This window comes from Lampetra fluviatilis, assembly GCF_964198595.1.
Source record: "Lampetra fluviatilis chromosome 69 unlocalized genomic scaffold, kcLamFluv1.1 SUPER_69_unloc_1, whole genome shotgun sequence".
Taxonomy (NCBI): Eukaryota; Metazoa; Chordata; class Hyperoartia; order Petromyzontiformes; family Petromyzontidae; genus Lampetra; species Lampetra fluviatilis.
The window spans coordinates 35,516-57,525 of NW_027620432.1; the positions used below are offsets into that span (position 1 = coordinate 35,516).

At 54.7% G+C, this 22,010-nt stretch overlaps 1 protein-coding gene across 1 annotated transcript in view; it reads right to left on the reverse strand.

Annotated features, from left to right (window-relative positions):
• Positions 1-2,603: 2,603 nt before the first annotated feature.
• The window catches only part of LOC144953863 (uncharacterized), a 45,668-nt gene continuing 26,261 nt past the window's right edge, over positions 2,604-22,010 (reverse strand). The window contains exons 4-6 of the mRNA XM_078884518.1: positions 12,529-12,777; positions 7,165-7,378; positions 2,604-3,861 (exon numbers count right to left, since the gene is read on the reverse strand). Of these exons, the coding sequence (XP_078740644.1) occupies positions 3,263-3,861; positions 7,165-7,378; positions 12,529-12,777 (1,062 nt within the window). The 3' untranslated portion in view covers positions 2,604-3,262. The remainder of the gene's footprint in view (positions 3,862-7,164; positions 7,379-12,528; positions 12,778-22,010) is intronic.

Consider the following 22,010-nt stretch of genomic DNA (forward strand, 5'->3'; position numbering starts at 1 on the left):
CTCTCTACATTTACATGCTAATTTCTCTAACCCCGCCCTCTCTACATTGACATGCTAATTTCTCTAACCCCTCCCTCTCTACATTGACATGCTAATTTCTCTAACCCCGCCCTCTCTACATTGACATGCTAATTTCTCTAAGCCTGCCCTCTCTACATTGACATGCTAATTTCTCTAACCCCGCCCTCTCTACATTGACATGCTAATTTCTCTAAGCCCGCCCTCTCTACATTGACATGCTAATTTCTCTAAGTCCGCCCTCTCTACATTGACATGCTAATTTCTCTAACCCCTCCCTCTCTACATTGACATGCTAATTTCTCTAAGCCTGCCCTCTCTACATTGACATGCTAATTTCTCTAACCCCTCCCTCTCTACATTGACATGCTAATTTCTCTAAGCCCGCCCTCTCTACATTGACATGCTAATTTCTCTAAGCCCGCCCTCTCTACATTGACATGCTAATTTCTCTAAGCCTGCCCTCTCTACATTGACATGCTAATTTCTCTAACCCCGCCCTCTCTACATTGACATGCTAATTTCTCTTAGCCCGCCCTCTCTACATTGACATGTTAATTTCTCTAACCCCTCCCTCTCTACATTGACATGCTAATTTCTCTTAGCCCGCCCTCTCTACATTGACATGCTAATTTTTCTAAGCCCGCCCTCTCTACATTGACATGCTAATTTCTCTAAGTCCGCCCTCTCTACATTGACATGCTAATTTCTCTAACCCCTCCCTCTCTACATTGACATGCTAATTTCTCTAAGCCTGCCCTCTCTACATTGACATGCTAATTTCTCTAACCCCTCCCTCTCTACATTGACATGCTAATTTCTCTAAGCCCGCCCTCTCTACATTGACATGCTAATTTCTCTAAGCCCGCCCTCTCTACATTGACATGCTAATTTCTCTAAGCCCGCCCTCTCTACATTGACATGCTAATTTCTCTAACCCCGCCCTCTCTACATTGACATGCTAATTTCTCTTAGCCCGCCCTCTCTACATTGACATGCTAATCTCTCTAAGTCCGCCCTCTCTACATTGACATGCTAGTTTCTCTAACCCCTCCCTCTCTACATTGACATGCTAATTTCTCTAACCCCTCCCTCTCTACATTGACATGCTAATTTCTCTAAGCCCTCCCTCTCTACATTGACATGCTAATTTCTCTAAGCCTGCCCTCTCTACATTGACATGCTACCTTCTCTAACCCCTCCCTCTCTACATTGACATGCTAATTTCTCTAACCCCTCCCTCTTTACATTGACATGCTAATTTCTCTAAGCCCTCCCTCTCTACATTGACATGCTAATTTCTCTAAGCCCGCCCTCTCTACATTGACATGCTAATTCCTCTAACCCCTCCCTCTCTACATTGACATGCTAATTTCTCTAACCCCGCCCTCTCTACATTGACATGCAAATTCCTCTAACCCCTCCATCTCTACATTGACATGCTAATTTCTCTAACCCCGCCCTCTCTACATTGACATGCTAATTTCTCTAAGCCCGCCCTCTCTACATTGACACGCTAATTTCTCTAAGCCCGCCCTCTCTACATTGACACGCTAATTTCTCTAAGCCCGCCCTCTCTACATTGACATGCTAATTTCTCTAACCCCGCCCTCTCTACATTGACATGCTAATTTCTCTAAGCCCGCCCTCTCTACATTGACACGCTAATTTCTATAACCTCTCTCTATTTAAGGCCTCGACACAGAGGCGTGGTTTCTCTGTGTGCCTATGTACTTGTCTCTCTCTCTCTCTATGTATCTCTGTGATATCTGTCTCTGCTTATATGTCTGTCTATATGTCTCTGGTTCTGTGTTTCATCTCTCTCTCTCAAATTTAGCATTCTCAGGAAGAACGTAATCAACCAGGTAGGGTGTTGACTGTTATGTTATCCGACTCTCTGTTGTGTTACATTACATTTCTAAGTATACCAGATTTGTGTTTCTATTTCATTTATACCTGATGACGATTGCTTGTGTTGCAATCGAAACGTCGCGTGCTAGTATTTACTTTATTACTTTCTCTTTGTACATCACTTTACTGAAAGAACCACAGAGTTATTCCTGCAGTCACAAAAGCTACAAATTAAGTTTGAGATGGAGTCTGCCTCAGTAGCCCGCGATCACAAATCCGATCTTCGATTTGACTTGAGGCTTTCGTGACCGCGGGAAGTCGCATGCAAAGTATGATCTGTGTTTTGCTTTAGTGCGCTGATCTTAAAGGTGCATTGAAAAATGTTGATACTCCGATTGATGCTACCTGCTGCTGTTGTGGAGTGACTCATGCAGCCAGCTATGGCTGCAGGGTTTGGCGGTACATGTTGTTTACACCATCATCATCATCACCATCATCATCACCATCATCACCATCATCATCATCACCATCATCATCACCATCATCACCATCATCACCATCATCATCATCACCATCATTGCCAACATCACCATCATCATCACCATCATCACCATCATCACCATCACCATCATCACCATCATCATTGCCAACATCACCATCATCACCATCACCATCATCACCATCATCATCATCATGACTCACATCATCACGATCATCACCATCATCACCATGACTCACGTAGTTACAGTATTATCATCATTGTAATGGGTACATCATCACCATCATCATGGATACATCTTCATGGATACATCATCATAATCACGATCATCATTACAGGATAATCATCATCATCATCATCTACATCATCACGATAATCATCTACATTATTACGATGGTCATAATCATCATCATCACGATCATCGTTACAGTATAATCATCATATCACGATCATCATCACCTGCATCATCACGATCATCATCATCATCTTTATCTACATCACCACAATCATCATCCCGTACATCATCACGATCATCATCTACATTATCACGATGGTCATGATTATCATCATGATCACGATCATCTTCATCATCATCATCATCACGATCATCATCGTCACGATCATCAATACACTATAATCACAATCACCATCACCGTCACGATCATCATCACGATCACAATGATGACCGTGATGATGATGATATTGATGATATTGATGTTGATGAAGATGATATTGATTATGATATTGATGCTGATGTGGATGATGTTGATGATATTGCTGCTACTGATGACGATGTTGCTGATGATGCTGATGATGTTGCTGATGCTACTGCTGGTGACGATGATTGCGGTATTGATGTTGATGACGTCGACGATGACGTCACCGACTGTGACGTCAGAAGAGGTCCGTGATGGTCGCCGCGGGGCTCCGTGTTGCAGAGCTTCCCCCAGAAGCCACCGCGACGGGGCCCTGGGGCCCGCCCACTTCCGCCAGCCCCGCCCCCTGGATACCGCCGAGCCCCGCCCCCTGGTTACCGAGCCCCGCCCCCTGGTTACCACCGAGCCCCGCCCCCTGGTTACCGAGCCCTGCCCCCTGGTTACCGAGCCCCGCCCCCTGGTTACCGAGCCCCGCCCCGTGGTTACCGAGCCCCGCGCCCTGGTTACCGAGCCCCGCGCCCTGGTTACCGAGCCCCGCCCCCTGGTTACCGCCGAGCCCCGCCCCCTGGTTACCGCCGAGGCCCGGATGGAGCTGCATGGCCGCCATTGGCTGGGCGATCACGTGGGCAGGTGGGGGGGAGCACGTGACGTCACGGCCGGGCAGTTTGGGGCAGCCGCCACCACCAACACCGCTGCTGTTGTTGTTGTTGATGTTGCTGTTGTTGTTGTTGTTAATGTTGATGTTATTGTTGAGGATGTTTCTCGATTCTCCCACGGTTCCGCCACCTCCGCCGCCGCCGTGCATGCTGGGAAGGTGCTCCGAGGCTCCGCCCATGCCTACAATGTGGTCACGTGGACAAAGATAGAGAACAGCGGTCCACCACCACCCCCCACCATCCCCCCACCACCCCCCCCCACAGGTCACGGGACAGACTCAGTAGGTGCCATGGGCTGACTGCTGTGCCAGGCTAGGTGCAGGAGGAGGAGGTCATGGGACAGACCCAGCAGGTGCCATGGGTTGACTGCTGTGCCAGGCTAGGTGCATGAGGTCACGGGACATACCCTGCAGGTGCCATGGGTTGACTGCTGTGCCAGGCTAGGTGCATGAGATCACGTGACAGACCCAGCAGGTGCCATGGGTTGACTGCTGTGCCAGGCTAGGTGCATGAGGTCACGGGACAGACCCAGCAGGTGCCATGGGTTGACTGCTGTGCCAGCCTAGGTGCAGGAGGAGGAGGTCACGAGACAGACCCAGCAGGTGCCATGGGTTGATTGCTGTGCCAGGCTAGGTGCAGGAGGTCACGGGGCAGACCCTGCAGGTGCCATGGGTTGACTGCTGTGCCAGGTTAGGTGCAGGAGGAGGAGGTCATGGGACAGACCCAGCAGGTGCCACGGGTCAACCAAATGAGATGAGTGGCCGATGCACCACCTGTGCCCCCTACCATGCCAACTTGCTGTGCTTTAGCCACCCGGCGCTCCGCTCGTTGTTGTGAGCGTCGCTCCTCCGCCCTCCGTTGTTGTTGGAGGGCGACTGCCTCCAACTGCCCAGTAGCGTCCTTCACGAGCCTCCTCCACTGAGGCCGATCTTGACACCGCTGGTACCAGTCATCGGCAAGTCCACTCAGCTCCACGTCCTCCTGTACCACATCACTCCATCTCTTCTCTAGCCCGTGCCGCGCCCGTTTAGCCCCCTCTATGTGGCCAAACCAAAGCTGTCTAGGCATGCGGTGGCTGGGCATGCCGGCTACAAGACCCAGCCAACGCAGCCTTGCCTGCCGGAGGAGCTCACCTATGGGACTTTGTCCAGATCTTTCAAGGATTTGTGAGCTCCGCACACAATCCAGCCTGCGGGTTAAACCCAGGATGGATCGTAGGCAGTGCCAGCCTGAATGTTTCTAACTGGCGCAGGTGTTCTATTCAAGGGGTTCACATTTCGCAAGCGTAGAGAAGAGATGACATGACTGTGGCTGAGAAGATTCTAAGCTTCGTGTGGAGCGACAGACCAGGTATCTACCACACAGCAGCGTTACGCAGTCGATAATGCCGCCCGACTGATGATCACGGTGGCTAGGAGATGTTGACTACCTCGCTTGGTGCACAGGAGGTCGTGGGTGCGATCGCGACCCTGACGATGCCCGCTGCTGTATATTTGGAGTCTGCGTCTCTCATCATCATCATCATCACGGTGGCTAGGAGATGTTGACTACCTCGCTTGGTACACAGGATGTCGTGGGTTGGATCCCGACGCTGACGATGGTTGCTGCTGTATATTTGGAGTCTGCAACTATCATCATCACGGTGGCTATGAGATGTTGACTACCTCGCCTGGTACACAGGAGGTCGTGGGTTCGATCCCGATCCTGACGATGCCTGCTGCTGTAGATTTGGAGTCTGCGTCTCTCATCATCATCATCATCACGGTGGCTAGGAGATGTTGACTACCTCGCCTGGTGCACAGGAGGTCGTGGGTGCGATCGCGACCCTGACGATGCCTGCTGCTGTAGATTTGGAGTCTGCGTCTCTCATCATCATCATCACGGTGGCTAGGAGATGTTGACTACCTCGCCTGGTACACAGGAGGTCGTGGGTGCGATCGCGACAATGACGATGCTTGCTGCTGTATATTTGGAGTCTGCGTCTCTAATCATCATCATCATCACGGTGGCTCACAGATCTTGACTACCTCGCCTGGTACACAGGAGGTCGTGGGTTCGATCCCGATCCTGACGATGCTTGCTGCTGTATATTTGGAGTCTGCGTCTCTAATCATCATCATCATCACGGTGGCTCACAGATCTTGACTACCTCGCCAGGTACACAGGAGGTCGTGGGTACGATCGCGACACTGACGATGCCTGCTGCTGTAGATTTGGAGTCTGCGTCTCTAATCATCATCATCATCATCACGGTGGCTAGGAGATGTTGACTACCTCGCCAGGTATACAGGAGGTCGTGGGTGCGATCGCGACAATGACGATGGTTGCTGCTGTAGATTTGGAGTCTGCGTCTCTATCTGTCTCTCTCTCCATGTGGTCGCCTGGATATAGGGTTCAGTCGGCCTTGCCTGGCAAAATGAAAGTAGTTTTAGTTTGATATAGACACTACTGCTGCTACTCGCTACTAACAGCACTTGCCCCTACAGCCCTGCTAGAGGCTACCTGGGGTAGCTTTGTCTGTGTGTGGTGTGTGTGTAGTGCATAGACACTGCTGCTACTAACAGCACTTGCCCCTACAGCCCTGCTAGAGGCTACCTGGGGTAGCTTTGTCTGTGTGTGGTGTGTGTAGTACATAGACACTACTGCTGCTACTCGCTACTAACAGCACTTGCCCCTACAGCCCTGCTAGAGGCTACCTGGGGGAGCTTTGATGATGACGATTCGGCCCCAAGCCCTGTTGCAGGTTAGGGTCGTGGTGTGACCACAAAGACAAAGATCCCCCGTGTAGCCTGTAACAGACTGTAGGGGCAAGTGCTGTTAGCGAGTAGCAGCACCTACGAAGGCTACCGGCACTGTGGCACACACAGAGGGGGTGGGTGGCCAGCACCACGGCCGGCCGCCTTTGTCTCCCCAGTGCTAGCGACGTTGACTACACTACTCCGCTACACCAGGTACTCATTTGAGGCTGAGTCGACCTAGGGGAGGCCCAGGGCCGCGTCAGGTAATCGTCACCGGTGTTGGCCGTGAGCGGGAGTCGAACTCAGGGCGCCAGGTTCGTAGTGCAGCGTAGCGCTAACCACTACACCCACCGCTCCCCACACAGACACACGCACACACAGACACACACACAGACACCCCCCCCCCCATACACACACACCCCCACACACACACAGACACACCCACACACACAGACACACACGCCCCCCCACAGACACACACTCCCACAGACACACACACAGACACACACACACACACAGACACACACACACACAGACACCCCCACACACACACACACAGACACACACACACACACCCCCCCACACACACAGACACACACACACACACAGACACACACACACAGACACCCCCACACACACACACACACAGACACACACACACACACCCCCACACACACAAAAACCCCCTCCTCCCGTCCGCCTTTGTCTCCCCACACACTTTCGGGGCAAGGTATCCCCCCCCTCACCTGGACACTGTGAGCCCATGGCCCCGCCTCCTAGAGCCGAGGCCACGCCCCCAATCGACGAGGCCCCGCCCTCATGACCCGACGCCCCGCCCCCCGACGCTGAAGCCCCGCCCCCTGGCACGGATGCCCCGCCCCCCGGCACGGATGCCCCGCCCCCACTCTCCTGCCTCAGCAGGTTGCGTCTGAACTTGGCTCGGGCGTTTTGGAACCAAACCTGGAACGGCGACCGGCAAACAACCAATAATCAATCAACAAACAATCAATAAAACATCAATAAACATCAATGAAGCACCAAACAACCGCCAAACGTAAACCGTCAAACATTAAACTGCCAATAAACTGCCAATAAACCACCAATAAAGCATCAATAAACCACCAAACATCAAACAGTCAAACATCAAACCGCCAATAAAACACCAATAAAACACCAATAAACCATCAATAAAGCACCAAACAACCGCCAAACATCAAACCGTCAAACAAAAACTGTCAAACTTAAACTTCCAATAAAACACCAATCAACCAGCAAACATTAAACCGTCAAACAGAAACCGCCAATAAACAATCAATAAACCACCAATCAAGCAGCAATAGACCACCCAAAACAACCAATACACCACCAATCAACCATCAAACATAAACCACCAAACATCAACCATCAAACAAAAACCGCCAAAAACAACCAATAAACCACCAATCAAGCACCAATAAACCGCCAATAAACCGCGACACATAAACCACCAAATAAAACTGCCAATAAACCATCAATAAACCACCAATCAACCACCAATAGATCACCAATCAACCACCAAGCGTAAACCGTCAAACAGAAACTGCCAATCAAGCACCAATAAACTGCCAAAAACAACCAATACACCACCAATCAACCACTGAACATCAACCATCAAACATAAACCGCCAATAAACCATCAATAAACCACCAATCAAGCACCAATCCACCATCAAACATAAACCGTCAAAAATAAACCGTCAAACATAAACCACCAATAAACCAACAATCAACCACCAATCAACCACCAATCCACCGGACCTCCTGAATACCACAGAGATCCAGGCGGTACCGGTCCACCTCCCGACAGAGGAGTGGCAGTCTTTCCTCTACATACAACACACACCAGACCCAGTCCACCCGACCTCCTGAATACCACAAAGATCCAGGTGGTACTGGTCCAGCTCCCGACAGAGGAGTGGCAGCTTTTCCCCTGCACACACACACACCAGACCCAGTCCACCGGACCTCCTGAATGCCACAGAGATCCAGGCGGTACTGGTCCAGCTCCCGACAGAGGAGTGGCAGCCTCCGGGCCTCCTGAATGCCACAGAGATCCAGGCGGTACCGGTCCAGCTCCAGACAGAGGAGTGGCAGCCTCTCCTCTACACACACAGATACCAGACCCAGTCCACCGGACCTCCTGAATGCCACAGAGATCCAGGTGGTACCGGTCCAGCTCCAGACAGAAGAGTGGCAGCCTCTCCTCTGCACACACACACACCAGACCCAGTCCACTGGACCTCCTGAATACCACAGAGATCCAGGCGGTACTGGTCCAGCTCCCGACAGAGGAGTGGCAGCCTTTCCTCTGCACCCACACACACGAGAACCAGTCCACCGGACCTCCTGAATACCACAGAGATCCAGGCGGTATCGGTCCAGCTCCCAACAGAGAAGTGGCAGCCTTTTCTCTACACGCCCACACACAGCAGATCCAGTCCACCGGACCTCCTGAATGCCACAGAGATCCAGGCGGTACCGGTCCAGCTCCCGACAGAGGAGTGGCAGCCTCTCCTCTGCACACACAGACACCAGAACCAGTCCACCCGACCTCCTGAATGCCACAGAGATCCAGGCGGTACCGGTCCAGCTCCCGACAGAGAAGTGGCAGCCTTTCCTCTGCACCCACACACACCAGACCCAGTCCACCGGACCTCCTGAATGCCACAGAGATCCAGGCGGTACTGGTCCAGCTCCCGACAGAGGAGTGGCAGCCTCCGGGCCTCCTGAATGCCACAGAGATCCAGGCGGTACCGGTCCAGCTCCAGACAGAGGAGTGGCAGCCTCTCCTCTACACACACAGATACCAGACCCAGTCCACCGGACCTCCTGAATGCCACAGAGATCCAGGTGGTACCGGTCCAGCTCCAGACAGAAGAGTGGCAGCCTCTCCTCTGCACACACACACACCAGACCCAGTCCACCTGACCTCCTGAATACCACAGAGATCCAGGCGGTACTGGTCTAGCTCCCGACAGAGGAGTGGCAGCCTTTCCTCTGCACCCACACACACGAGAACCAGTCCACCGGACCTCCTGAATACCACAGAGATCCAGGCGGTATCGGTCCAGCTCCCAACAGAGAAGTGGCAGCCTTTTCTCTACACGCCCACACACAGCAGATCCAGTCCACCGGACCTCCTGAATGCTACAGAGATCCAGGCGGTACCGGTCCAGCTCCCGACAGAGGAGTGGCAGCCTCTCCTCTGCACACACAGACACCAGAACCAGTCCACCCGACCTCCTGAATGCCACAGAGATCCAGGCGGTACCGGTCCAGCTCCCGACAGAGAAGTGGCAGCCTTTCCTCTGCACCCACACACACCAGACCCAGTCCACTGGACCTCCTAAATGCCACAGAGATCCAGGCGGTACCGGTCCAGCTCCCGACAGAGGAGTGGCAGCCTTTTCTCTACACACACACACGAGAACCAGTCAACGGACCTCCTGAATGCCACAGAGATCCAGGTGGCACCGTTCCAGCTCCCGACAGAGGAGTGGCAGCCTTTTCTCTACACACACATACACAAGAACCAGTCCACCGGACCTCCTGAATGCAAGAGAGGTTCCAGGCAGTACCGGTCCAGCTCCCAACGGGTAATTATCAGCCTCTCCGTTCCTCCACAAAGAGCGTTCAAACGACGCCTGCAGGCAAACTCGCTGCGGCTTGTTTTTGTTTTTGCCGTCTTCCAGAGGTCGCAACCGGGTACCCCATACCCGTACCCTACCTGGTGCGGCCGGGTACGGGTACGGGTAGGCTGTGAGTCACTGGTGAGTCACCGTTTGTCACTCATTTCCCAACGTCTTGTCTCTTCTCACAATTCAAGTTCCTAGAATCAACCCACCCGCGCCTGCAACATGGCTTCATCCCAGAGGTCACAATCGGGTACCCGATACCCGTACCCTACCCGTAACCGGCCGGGTACGGGTAGGGTACGGGTACGGCCGGGTACGGGTAAGGAATCAAAACCCGTTTGCGACCTCTGCCGTCTTCTGAGGTCAACCCCGGAGGGAGTTTACGGGGGGGCCTCAGTCTCCTGGGCTTCCGGCAGAAGTGGGATTTGTACCAGGAGATGTCATAGACAACATTCCGCCCCCTCCCTCGCTCTCCGATCGCATTGAGCACCACAGTGGCGTTACCGACGTCCGTAAACCACCACACGGAGGCAGGGGAGGTCGATGTTGCAGGACCACGCTTGCCATCAACACCATTGCCACTACCACCATCACCACCATCACCACCACCACCACCACGATTACCACCATCACCACCAACACCACCACCACCACGCTCATCTGCACCACCACCACGCTCACCACCACCACCATCACGCTCATCTGCAACCACTACCACCACGCTTACCATCACCACCACCACCACCACTACCATGCTTACCATCACCACCACCACCACCACCACCACCACGAAAAGCACCATTACCACCACGCTCACCACCACGCTCATCACCACCACCATCACCACCACCACTACCACGCTTACCATCACCACCACCACGCTTACCATCACCACCACCACGCTTACCATCACCACCACCACGCTCACCACCATCACCACCATCACCACCACTACCACGATAAGCACCATTACCACCACGCTCACCACCACGCTCATCACCACCACCACCACTACCACGCTTACCATCACCACCATCATCACCACCATCACCACCACCACGATTAGCACCATTACCACCACGCTCACCACCACGCTCATCACCACCACCACCATCACCACCACCACATCCACGCTTACCATCACCACCACCACGCTTACCATCACCACCACCACCACTACCATGCATCTCATCATCATCGTGTTGATCATCATGATCATCATCAGGATGGTGATCAGCATCATCAGGATGATTGCATCTCATCATCATCAGGATGATTGCATCTCATCATTATCAGGATGATTGCATCTCATCATCATCAGGATGATTGCATCTCATCATCATCAGGATGATTGCATCTCATCATCATCAGGATGATTGCATCTCATCATCATCAGGATGATTGCATCTCATCATCATCAGGATGATTGCATCTCATCATCATCAGGATGATTGCATCTCATCATTATCAGGATGATTGCATCTCATCATCATCAGGATGATTGCATCTCATCATCATCAGGATGATTGCATCTCATCATCATCAGGATGATTGCATCTCATCATCATCAGGATGATTGCATCTCATCATCATCAGGATGATTGCATCTCATCATCATCAGGATGATTGCATCTCATCATCATCAGGATGATTGCATCTCATCATCATCAGGATGATTGCATCTCATCATCATCAGGATGATTGCATCTCATCATCATCAGGATGATTGCATCTCATCATTATCAGGATGATTGCATCTCATCATCATCAGGATGATTGCATCTCATCATTATCAGGATGATTGCATCTCATCATCATCAGGATGATTGCATCTCATCATCATCAGGATGATTGCATCTCATCATCATCAGGATGATTGCATCTCATCATCATCAGGATGATTGCATCTCATCATCATCAGGATGATTGCATCTCATCATCATCAGGATGATTGCATCTCATCATCATCAGGATGATTGCATCTCATCATCATCAGGATGATTGCATCTCATCATCATCAGGATGATTGCATCTCATCATCATCAGGATGATTGCATCTCATCATCATCAGGATGATTGCATCTCATCATCATCATCAGGATGATTGCTCATCATCATCATCATCATCAGGATGATTGCATCTCATCATCATCAGGATGATTGCATCTCATCATCATCAGGATGATTGCATCTCATCATCATCAGGATGATTGCATCTCATCATCATCAGGATGATTGCATCTCATCATCATCAGGATGATTGCATCTCATCATCATCAGGATGATTGCATCTCATCATCATCAGGATGATTGCATCTCATCATCATCAGGATCAGGATGATCATCATCATCAGCATCAGCAGGATGATTGCTCATCATCACCACCATCGTGAAGACGACGACCACAACGACCACGACGACCACCACGACCCTCACCTGCAGGACGCGCTTGGTGAGTCCCGTCTTCTGTGCGAGCTGCTTCAGGTCTTTGGCGTCGGGGTTGTGGTTGAGTGCGAAGTAGGACTTCATGGTGCGCAGCTGGTGGTGCTTGAACGACGTCCGCATCCGTTTCGACTTCTGCGACGAACTCTGGAAGGATGAGGCCGGTCCGTCTCGGCCGCCCTGCAGGTCGCCCCCCCCCTCGTCGTTCTCGTTGGTACAGCCCAACGCTGTGTGGGGAGGGTGGGGGGTGAAGGGTTAAGGGAATGGAGAGAGGTGGGTTTGTGGGTTGTGGCATTAGTGTCGCATTGATTGGGTGGGTGGATTGTACCATTAGTGTCACATTGATGGGGGGGGGGGGGGGGGGGTGGATTGTGCCATTAGTGTCACATTGATGGGGGGGGGGGGATGGATTGTACCATTAGTGTCACATTGATGGGGGGGGGGGAGGGGTGATTTTAGGTAAGTCTATGAGAGGTCGGGGGGGGGGGGGATTGTACCATTCGTGTCACATTGATGGGGGGGGGGGTGGATTGTGCCATTCGTGTCACATTGATGGGGGGGGAAATTCTAGGTAAGTCTATGAGAGGTCGGGGGGGGGATTGTACCATTCGTGTTACATTGATGAGGGGGGGAATTCTAGGTAAGTCTATGAGAGGTCGAGGGGGGGGGGGGGGGGATTGTACCATTCGTGTCACATTGATGGGGGTGGAATTCTAGGTAAGTCTATGAGAGGTCGGGGGGGGGGGGGGGATTGTACCATTCGTGTCACATTGATGGGGGGGGATTTCTAGGTAAGTCTATGAGAGGTCGGGGGGGGGGGGGGGATTGTACCATTCGTGTTACATTGATGGGGGTGGAACTCTAGGTAAGTCTATGAGAGGTCGGGGGGGGGGGGGGGATTGTACCATTCGTGTCACATTGATGGGGGGGGAATTCTAGGTAAGTCTATGAGAGGTCGGGGGGGGGGGGGGGGATTGTACCATTCGTGTCACATTGATGGGGGGGAAATTCTAGGTAAGTCTATGAGAGGTTGGGGGGGGGGGGGGGTGGTGGATTGTACCATTCGTGTCACATTGATGGGGGTGGAGTGGATTGTACCATTAGTGTCACATTGATGGGGGGGGAATTCTAGGTAAGTCTATGAGAGGTCGGGGGGGGGGGGGGGGGGATTGTACGATTCGTGTCACATTGATGGGGGTGGAACTCTAGGTAAGTCTATGAGAGGTCGGGGGGGGGGGGGATTGTAAGATTCGTGTCACATTGATGGGGGTGGAACTCTAGGTAAGTCTATGAGAGGGAAGGAGGGGGGGTGGATTGTACCATTCGTGTCACAGTGATGGGGGGGGGGGGGTGGATTAAAGAGAGGTCTATGAAATGTAGCTCATCCATTTTATAAAAGTCAAAGTTGTGATTATGTGCGTCTGTTCGAAATGTTTAGCATACTTCCCGACATGCAACAAACTTGAAATTTGCCACGTGGGTAGTTTGCAGACTGTACACAATGCAGGAAGTAAAAAAATAGACTTTTGTATTTTGGGGGGGGGGGGGAGGGGGCGCAATAATAGGTGTAATATTTTGCACGGCAAGTGGGCGGTGACGTCACATCCTTCATGCGACGTCACATCCTCCATGCGATGTCAAATCCGTCATGCAACGTCACATCCGTCATGCGACGTCACACCCTTGATGTGACGTCACACCCTTGATGTGACGTCACATCCGTCATGTGACGTCACACCCTTGATGCGACGTCACACCCTTGATGTGACGTCACATCCTTGATGCGACGTCACACCCTTGATGCGACGTCACACCCTTGATGTGACGTCACGCATGCCCCCCCCCCCCTACCCTCCACGTAGGCCACGTGTAAATGGATGGTAGCATCCGAATGATGTGAGCGAGTGGCTGATGTTGATCGTAAACGCAGAATGTGGGAGGAGGATCCAGAGGCAAATCAACGCAGCGACCACCACGGGGAGAGAGACACAGAGAGAGACACAGAGAGAGACGCAGAGAGAGACGCAGAGAGAGACACAGAGAGAGACACAGAGAGAAAGAGACGCAGACCCCAACTTTACAGCAGCAGCAGGCATCGTCGGGATCTGGGATCGAACCCGCGACCTCCTGTAGACCAGGCGATGTAGTCAACATCTCGCAGGGTCCGGGATCGAACCCGCGACCTCCTGTAGACCAGGCGAGGTAGTCAACATCTCACAGGGTCCGGGATCGAACACGCGACCTCCTGTAGACCAGGCGAGGTAGTCAACATCTCTCAGGGTCCGGGATCGAACACGCGACCTCCTGTAGACCAGGCGAGGTAGTCAACATCTCTCAGGGTCCGGGATCGAACACGCGACCTCCTGCAGACCAGGCGAGGTAGTCAACATCTCGCAGGGTCTGGGATCGAACCCACGACCTCCTGTAGACCAGGCGAGGTAGTAAACATCTCGCAGGGTCCGGGATCGAACACGCGACCTCCTGTAGACCAGGCGATGTAGTCAACATCTCGCAGGGTCCGGGATCGAACACGCGACCTCCTGCAGACCAGGCGATGTAGTCAACATCTCTCAGGGTCCGGGATCGAACACGCGACCTCCTGCAGACCAGGCGAGGTAGTCAACATCTCTCAGGGTCCGGGATCGAACACGCGACCTCCTGTAGACCAGGCGATGTAGTCAACATCTCGCAGGGTCCGGGATCGAACACGCGACCTCCTGCAGACCAGGCGAGGTAGTCAACATCTCGCAGGGTCTGGGATCGAACCCACGACCTCCTGTAGACCAGGCGAGGTAGTAAACATCTCACAGGGTCTGGGATCGAACCCACGACCTCCTGTAGACCAGGCGAGGTAGTCAACATCTCACAGGGTCCGGGATCGAACCCACAACCTCCTGCGTGCCAGGCGAGGTAGTCAACATCTCTCAGGGTCTGGGATCGAACCCACGAACCTCCTGCATACCAGGCGAGGTAGTCAACACCTCTCATGGTTCGCGATCGAACCCACTACCTGCTGTAGACCAGGCGAGGTAGTTAACATCTCACAGGGTCCGGGATCGAACCCGCGACCTCCTGTAGACCAGGCAAGGTAGTCAAAATCTCACAGGGTCCGGGATCGAACCCACGACCTCCTGTAGACCAGGCGATGTAGTCAACATTTTGCAGGGTCTGGGATCGAACACGCGACCTCCTGTAGACCAGGCGAGGTAGTCAACATCTCACAGGGTCTGGGATCGAACACGCGACCTCCTGTAGACCAGGCGAGGTAGTCAACATCTCACAGGGTCTGGGATCGAACACGCGACCTCCTGTAGACCAGGCGAGGTTGTCAACATCTCACAGGGTCTGGGATCGAACACGCGACCTCCTGTAGACCAGGCGAGGTAGTCAACATCTCACAGGGTCCGGGATCGAACACGCGACCTCCTGTAGACCAGGCGAGGTAGTCAACATCTCACAGGGTCCGGGATCGAACACGCGACCTCCTGTAGACCAGGCGAGGTAGTCAACATCTCACAGGGTCTGGGATCGAACCCGCGACCTCCTGTAGACCAGGCGAGGTAGTTAACATCTCACAGGGTCTGTGATCAAACCCACGACCTGTAGACCAGGCGATGTAGTCAACATCTCGCAGGGTCCGGGATCGAACATGCGACCTCCTGTAGACCAGGCGAGGTAGTCAACATCTCACAGGGTCTGGGATCGAACCCACGACCTCCTGTAGACCAGGCGAGGTAGTCAACATCTCACAGGGTCTGGGATCGAACCCACGACCTCCTGTAGACCAGGCGATGTAGTCAACATCTCGCAGGGTCCGGGATCGAACACGCGACCTCCTGTAGACCAGGCGAGGTAGTCAACATCTCACAGGGTCTGGGATCGAACCCACGACCTCCTGTAGACCAGGCGAGGTAGTCAACATCTCACAGGGTCTGGGATCGAACCCACGACCTCCTGCATGCCAGGCGAGGTAGTCAACATCTCACAGGGTCCGGGATCGAACCCACAACCTCCTGCGTGCCAGGCGAGGTAGTCAACATCTCTCAGGGTCTGGGATCGAACCCACGAACCTCCTGCATACCAGGCGAGGTAGTCAACACCTCTCATGGTTCGCGATCGAACCCACGACCTGCTGTAGACCAGGCGAGGTAGTTAACATCTCACAGGGTCAGGGATCGAACCCGCGACCTCCTGTAGACCAGGCAAGGTAGTCAAAATCTCACAGGGTCCGGGATCGAACCCACGACCTCCTAAAGACCAGGCGATGTAGTCAACATTTTGCAGGGTCTGGGATCGAACACGCGACCTCCTGTAGACCAAGCGAGGTAGTCAACATCTCACAGGGTCTGGGATCGAACACGCGACCTCCTGTAGACCAGGCGAGGTAGTCAACATCTCACAGGGTCTGGGATCGAACACGCGACCTCCTGTAGACCAGGCGAGGTAGTCAACATCTCACAGGGTCTGGGATCGAACACGCGACCTCCTGTAGACCAGGCGAGGTAGTCAACATCTCACAGGGTCCAGGATCGAACACGCGACCTCCTGTAGACCAGGCGAGGTAGTCAACATCTCACAGGGTCTGGGATCGAACACGCGACCTCCTGTAGACCAGGCGAGGTAGTCAACATCTCACAGGGTCCAGGATCGAACACGCGACCTCCTGTAGACCAGTCGAGGTAGTCAACATCTCACAGGGTCCAGGATCGAAGACGCGACCTCCTGTAGACCAGGCGAGGTAGTCAACATCTCACAGGGTCCGGGATCGAACACGCGACCTCCTGTAGACCAGGCGAGGTAGTCAACATCTCACAGGGTCTGGGATCGAACACGCGACCTCCTGTAGACCAGGCGATGTAGTCAACATCTCGCAGGGTCCGGGATCGAACACGCGACCTCCTGTAGACCAGGCGAGGTAGTCAACATCTCACAGGGTCCGGGATCGAACACGCGACCTCCTGTAGACCAGGCGAGGTAGTCAATATCTCACAGGGTCCGGGATCGAACACGCACAGACACACACACAGGCACACGCGCACGCGGGGAGACAAAGCGGGCGAGTGTGGGGGGAGGGGCTAGGGGGTGAGGGGGGAGGGGCTAAGGGGTGAGGGGGGAGGGGCTAGGGGGTGAGGGGGGAGGGGCTAGGGGGTGAGGGGGGAGGGGCTGGGGGGGGGGGCGTGAGTTGGTGGGGGTGAGTGGGTGAGTGAGTTGGGGGGTGAATGTGTGGGGGGGGTGAATGGGTTGGTGGGTGGGTGAGTGAGTGGGTGAGTGAGTGGGTGAGTGAGTGGGTGAGTGGATGAATGGGTGGGTGGGTGGTTGAGTGGGTGGGTGAGTGCGTTTGCGAGTGAGTGGGGGGGTGAGTGGGTGAGTGAGTGGGTGAGTGGGTGGGTGGGTGGGTGAGTGAGTGGGTGAGTGAGTGAGTGGGTGGGTGAGTGAGTGAGTGGGTGAGTGGGTGAGTTGGCGAGTGAGTGGGTGGGGGGGATGAGTGGGTGAGTGGGTGAGTGAGTGAGTGGGTGGGTGAGTGAGTGGGTGAGTGAGTGGGTGAGTGGGTGAGTTGGCGAGTGAGTGAGTGGGTGAGTGGGTGAGTTGGCAAGTGAGTGGGTGGGGGGGATGAGTGGGTGAGTGAGTTGGCGAGTGAGTGGGTGGGGGGGATGAGTGGGTGAGTGGGTGAGTGAGTGGGTGAGTGGGTGAGTTGGCGAGTGAGTGGGTGGGGGGGATGAGTGGGTGAGTGGGTGGGTGAGTGGGTGAGTGGGTGAGTGGGTGAGTTGGCGAGTGAGTGGGTGGGGGGGATGAGTGGGTGAGTGGGTGAGTTGGCGAGTGAGTGGGTGGGGGGGATGAGTGGGTGAGTGGGTGGGTGAGTGGGTGAGTGGGTGAGTTGGCGAGTGAGTGGGTGGGGGGGATGAGTGGGTGAGTGGGTGAGTGAGTGAGTGGGTGGGTGAGTGAGTGGGTGGGTGAGTGGGTGGGTGAGTTGGCGAGTGAGTGGGTGGGGGGATAAGTGGGTGAGTGCGTTGGCGAGTGAGTGGGGGGGTGAGTGAGTGGGTGAGTGGGTGGGTGAGTGAGTGGGTGAGTGAGTGGGTGAGTTGGCGAGTGAGTGGGTGGGGGGGATGAGTGGGTGAGTGGGTGAGTGATTGGGTGAGTGGGTGAGTTGGCGATTGAGTGGGTGGGGGGGATGAGTGGGTGAGTGGGTGAGTGAGTGAGTGGGTGGGTGAGTGAGTGGGTGAGTGAGTGGGTGAGTTGGCGAGTGAGTGGGTGGGGGGATGAGTGGGTGAGTGGGTGAGTGAGTGGGTGAGTGGGTGAGTTGGTGAGTGAGTGGGTGGGGGGATGAGTGGGTGAGTGGGTGAGTGAGTGAGTGAGTGGGTGGGTGGGTGAGTGAGTGGGTGAGTGAGTGGGTGAGTGGGTGAGTTGGCGAGTAAGTGAGTGAGTGGGTGAGTGGGTGAGTTGGCGAGTGAGTGGGTGGGGGGGATGAGTGGGTGAGTGGGTGAGTGAGTGAGTGAGTGAGTGGGTGGGTGAGTGAGTGGGTGAGTGAGTGGGTGAGTGGGTGAGTTGGCGAGTGAGTGAGTGAGTGGGTGAGTGGGTGAGTTGGCGAGTGAGTGGGTGAGTGGGTGAGTGGGTGAGTGAGTGGGTGGGTGAGTGAGTGGGTGAGTGAGTGGGTGAGTGGGTGAGTTGGCGAGTGAGTGAGTGAGTGGGTGAGTGGGTGAGTTGGCGAGTGAGTGGGTGTGGGGGATGAGTGGGTGAGTCGTTGAGTGAGTGGGTGAGTGGGTGGGGGGGATGAGTGGGTGAGTGGGTGAGTGAGTGGGTGAGTGGGTGAGTTGGCGAGTGAGTGGGTGGGGGGGATGAGTGGGTGAGTGGGTGAGTAAGTGAGTGGGTGGGTGAGTGAGTGGGTGAGTGAGTCAGTGGGTGAGTTGGCGAGTGAGTGAGTGAGTGGGTGAGTGGGTGAGTTGGCGAGTGAGTGGGTGGGGGGGATGAGTGGGTGAGTGGGTGAGTAAGTGAGTGGGTGGGTGAGTGAGTGGGTGAGTGAGTGAGTGAGTGGGTGAGTTGGCGAGTGAGTGAGTGAGTGGGTGAGTGGGTGAGTTGGCGAGTGAGTGGGTGGGGGGGATGAGTGGGTGAGTGAGTGGGTGAGTGGGTGAGTTGGCGAGTGAGTGGGTGAGTGGGTGAGTGGGTGAGTGAGTGGGTGGGGGAGTGAGTGGGTGAGTGAGTGGGTGAGTGGGTGAGTCGGTGAGTGAGTGGGTGAGTGGGTGAGTTGGCGAGTGAGTGAGTGAGTGAGTGGGTGAGTGAGTGGGTGAGTGGGTGAGTTGGCGAGTGAGTGGGTCGGGGGGATGAGTGGGTGAGTGGGTGAGTGGGTGAGTGAGTGAGTGGGTGGGTGGGTGAGTGAGTGAGTGGGTGAGTGGGTGAGTTGGCGAGTGAGTGGGTGGGGGGGATGAGTGAGTGAGTGGGTGAGTGGGTGAGTGAGTGAGTGGGTGGGGGGGATGAGTGAGTGGGTGAGTGGGTGAGTTGGCGAGTGAGTAGGTGGGGGGAGGTGAGTGAGTGGGGGCGAGTTAGAGATTAGAATTAAGCCGCCGGAAAAGCGAAGTTCTTTATGTGAACAACTCTCCCGCAGAGAGAGACACAGAGGGGGAAGGAGAGGGGGGGGGAGACGGGAGAGAGGGGGGGGGGATGGGGGGGGGATAGAGAGGGGGGGGGCATCACCACCACAACAACAACGTTTATACGCCACCACGGCGCTTGTGCCAGGTTAGGTGCACGAGGATGAGGTCACGGGACAGACCCTGAAGGTGCCATGGGTTGACTGCTGTGCCAGGCTAGGTGCACGAGGAGGAGGTCACGGGACAGACCCTGAAGGTGTCATGGGTTGACTGATGTGCCAGGCTAGGTGCACGAGGAGGAGGTCACGGGACAGACCCTGCAGGTGTCATGGGTTGACTGCTGTGCCAGGCTAGGTGCAGCAGAAGGAGGTCACGGGACAGACCCAGCAGATGCCATGGGTTGACTGCTGTGCCAGGCTAGGTGCAGCAGAAGGAGGTCACGGGACAGACCCAGCAGATGCCATGGGTTGACTGCTGTGCCAGGCTAGGCGCAGGAGGAGGAGGTCATGGTACAGACCCAGCAGGTGTCATGGGTTGACTGCTGTGCCAGGCTAGGTGCAGCAGAAGGAGGTCACGGGACAGACCCAGCAGATGCCATGGGTTGACTGCTGTGCCAGGCTAGGTGCAGCAGAAGGAGGTCACGGGACAGACCCAGTAGATGCCATGGGTTGCCAACTTGCTGTGCTTTAGCCACCCGGCGCTCCGCTCATTTTTGTGAGCGTCGCTCCTCCGCCCTCCGTTGTTGTTGGAGGGCGACTGCCTCCAACTGCCCAGTAGCGTCCTTCACGAGCCTCCTCCACTGAGGCCGATCTTGACACCGCTGGTACCAGTCATCGGCAAGTCCACTCAGCTCCACGTCCTCCTGTACCACGTCACTCCATCTCTTCTCTAGCCCGTGCCGCGCCCGTTTAGCCCCCTCGATCCGGCCGAACAAAAGCTGTTTAGGCATGCGGTGGCTGGGCATGCGGGCTACGTGACCCAGCCAACGCAGCCTTGCCTGCCGGAGGAGCTCACCGATGGGACTTTGTCCAGATCTTTCAAGGATTTGTGAGCTCCGCACACAATCCAGCCTGCTGGTTAAACCCATACTCATAGAGACCCATACCCACAGAGACCCATACCAATAAAGACCCACACAGCCAACGAACTCTAAACGAGTGGCGATGTTGATTCTAAACGTGGAGGGGAAATCCGGAGGAGGACCCAGAGACAAAAATCCACGCAGCGACCACCACGAGGAGAGACTTCAACATCATAGACAGCAGCAGCAGAACCCACGACCTCCTGTAGACCAGGCGAGGTAGTCAACATCTCACAGGGTCCGGGATGGAACCCACGACCTCCTGTAGACCAGGCGAGGTAGTCAACATCTCACAGGGTCCGGGATGGAACCCACGACCTCCTGTAGACCAGGCGAGGTAGTCAACATCTCACAGGGTCCGGGATCGAACCCACGACCTCCTGTATACCAGGCGAGGTAGTCAACATCTCACAGGGTCCGGGATCGAACCCACGACCTCCTGTAGACCAGGCGAGGTAGTCAACATCTCACAAGGTCCTGGATGGAACCCACGACCTCCTGTAGACCAGGCGAGGTAGTCAACATCTCACAGGGTCCGGGATCGAACCCACGACCTCCTGTAGACCAGGCGAGGTAGTCAACATCTCACAGGGTCCGGGACAGAACCCACGACCTCCTGTAGACCAGGCGAGGTAGTCAACATCTCACAGGGTCCGGGATCGAACCCACGACCTCCTGTATACCAGGCGAGGTAGTCAACATCTCACAGGGTCCGGGATCGAACCCACGACCTCCTGTAGACCAGGCGAGGTAGTCAACATCTCACAGGGTCCTGGATGGAACCCACGACCTCCTGTAGACCAGGCGAGGTA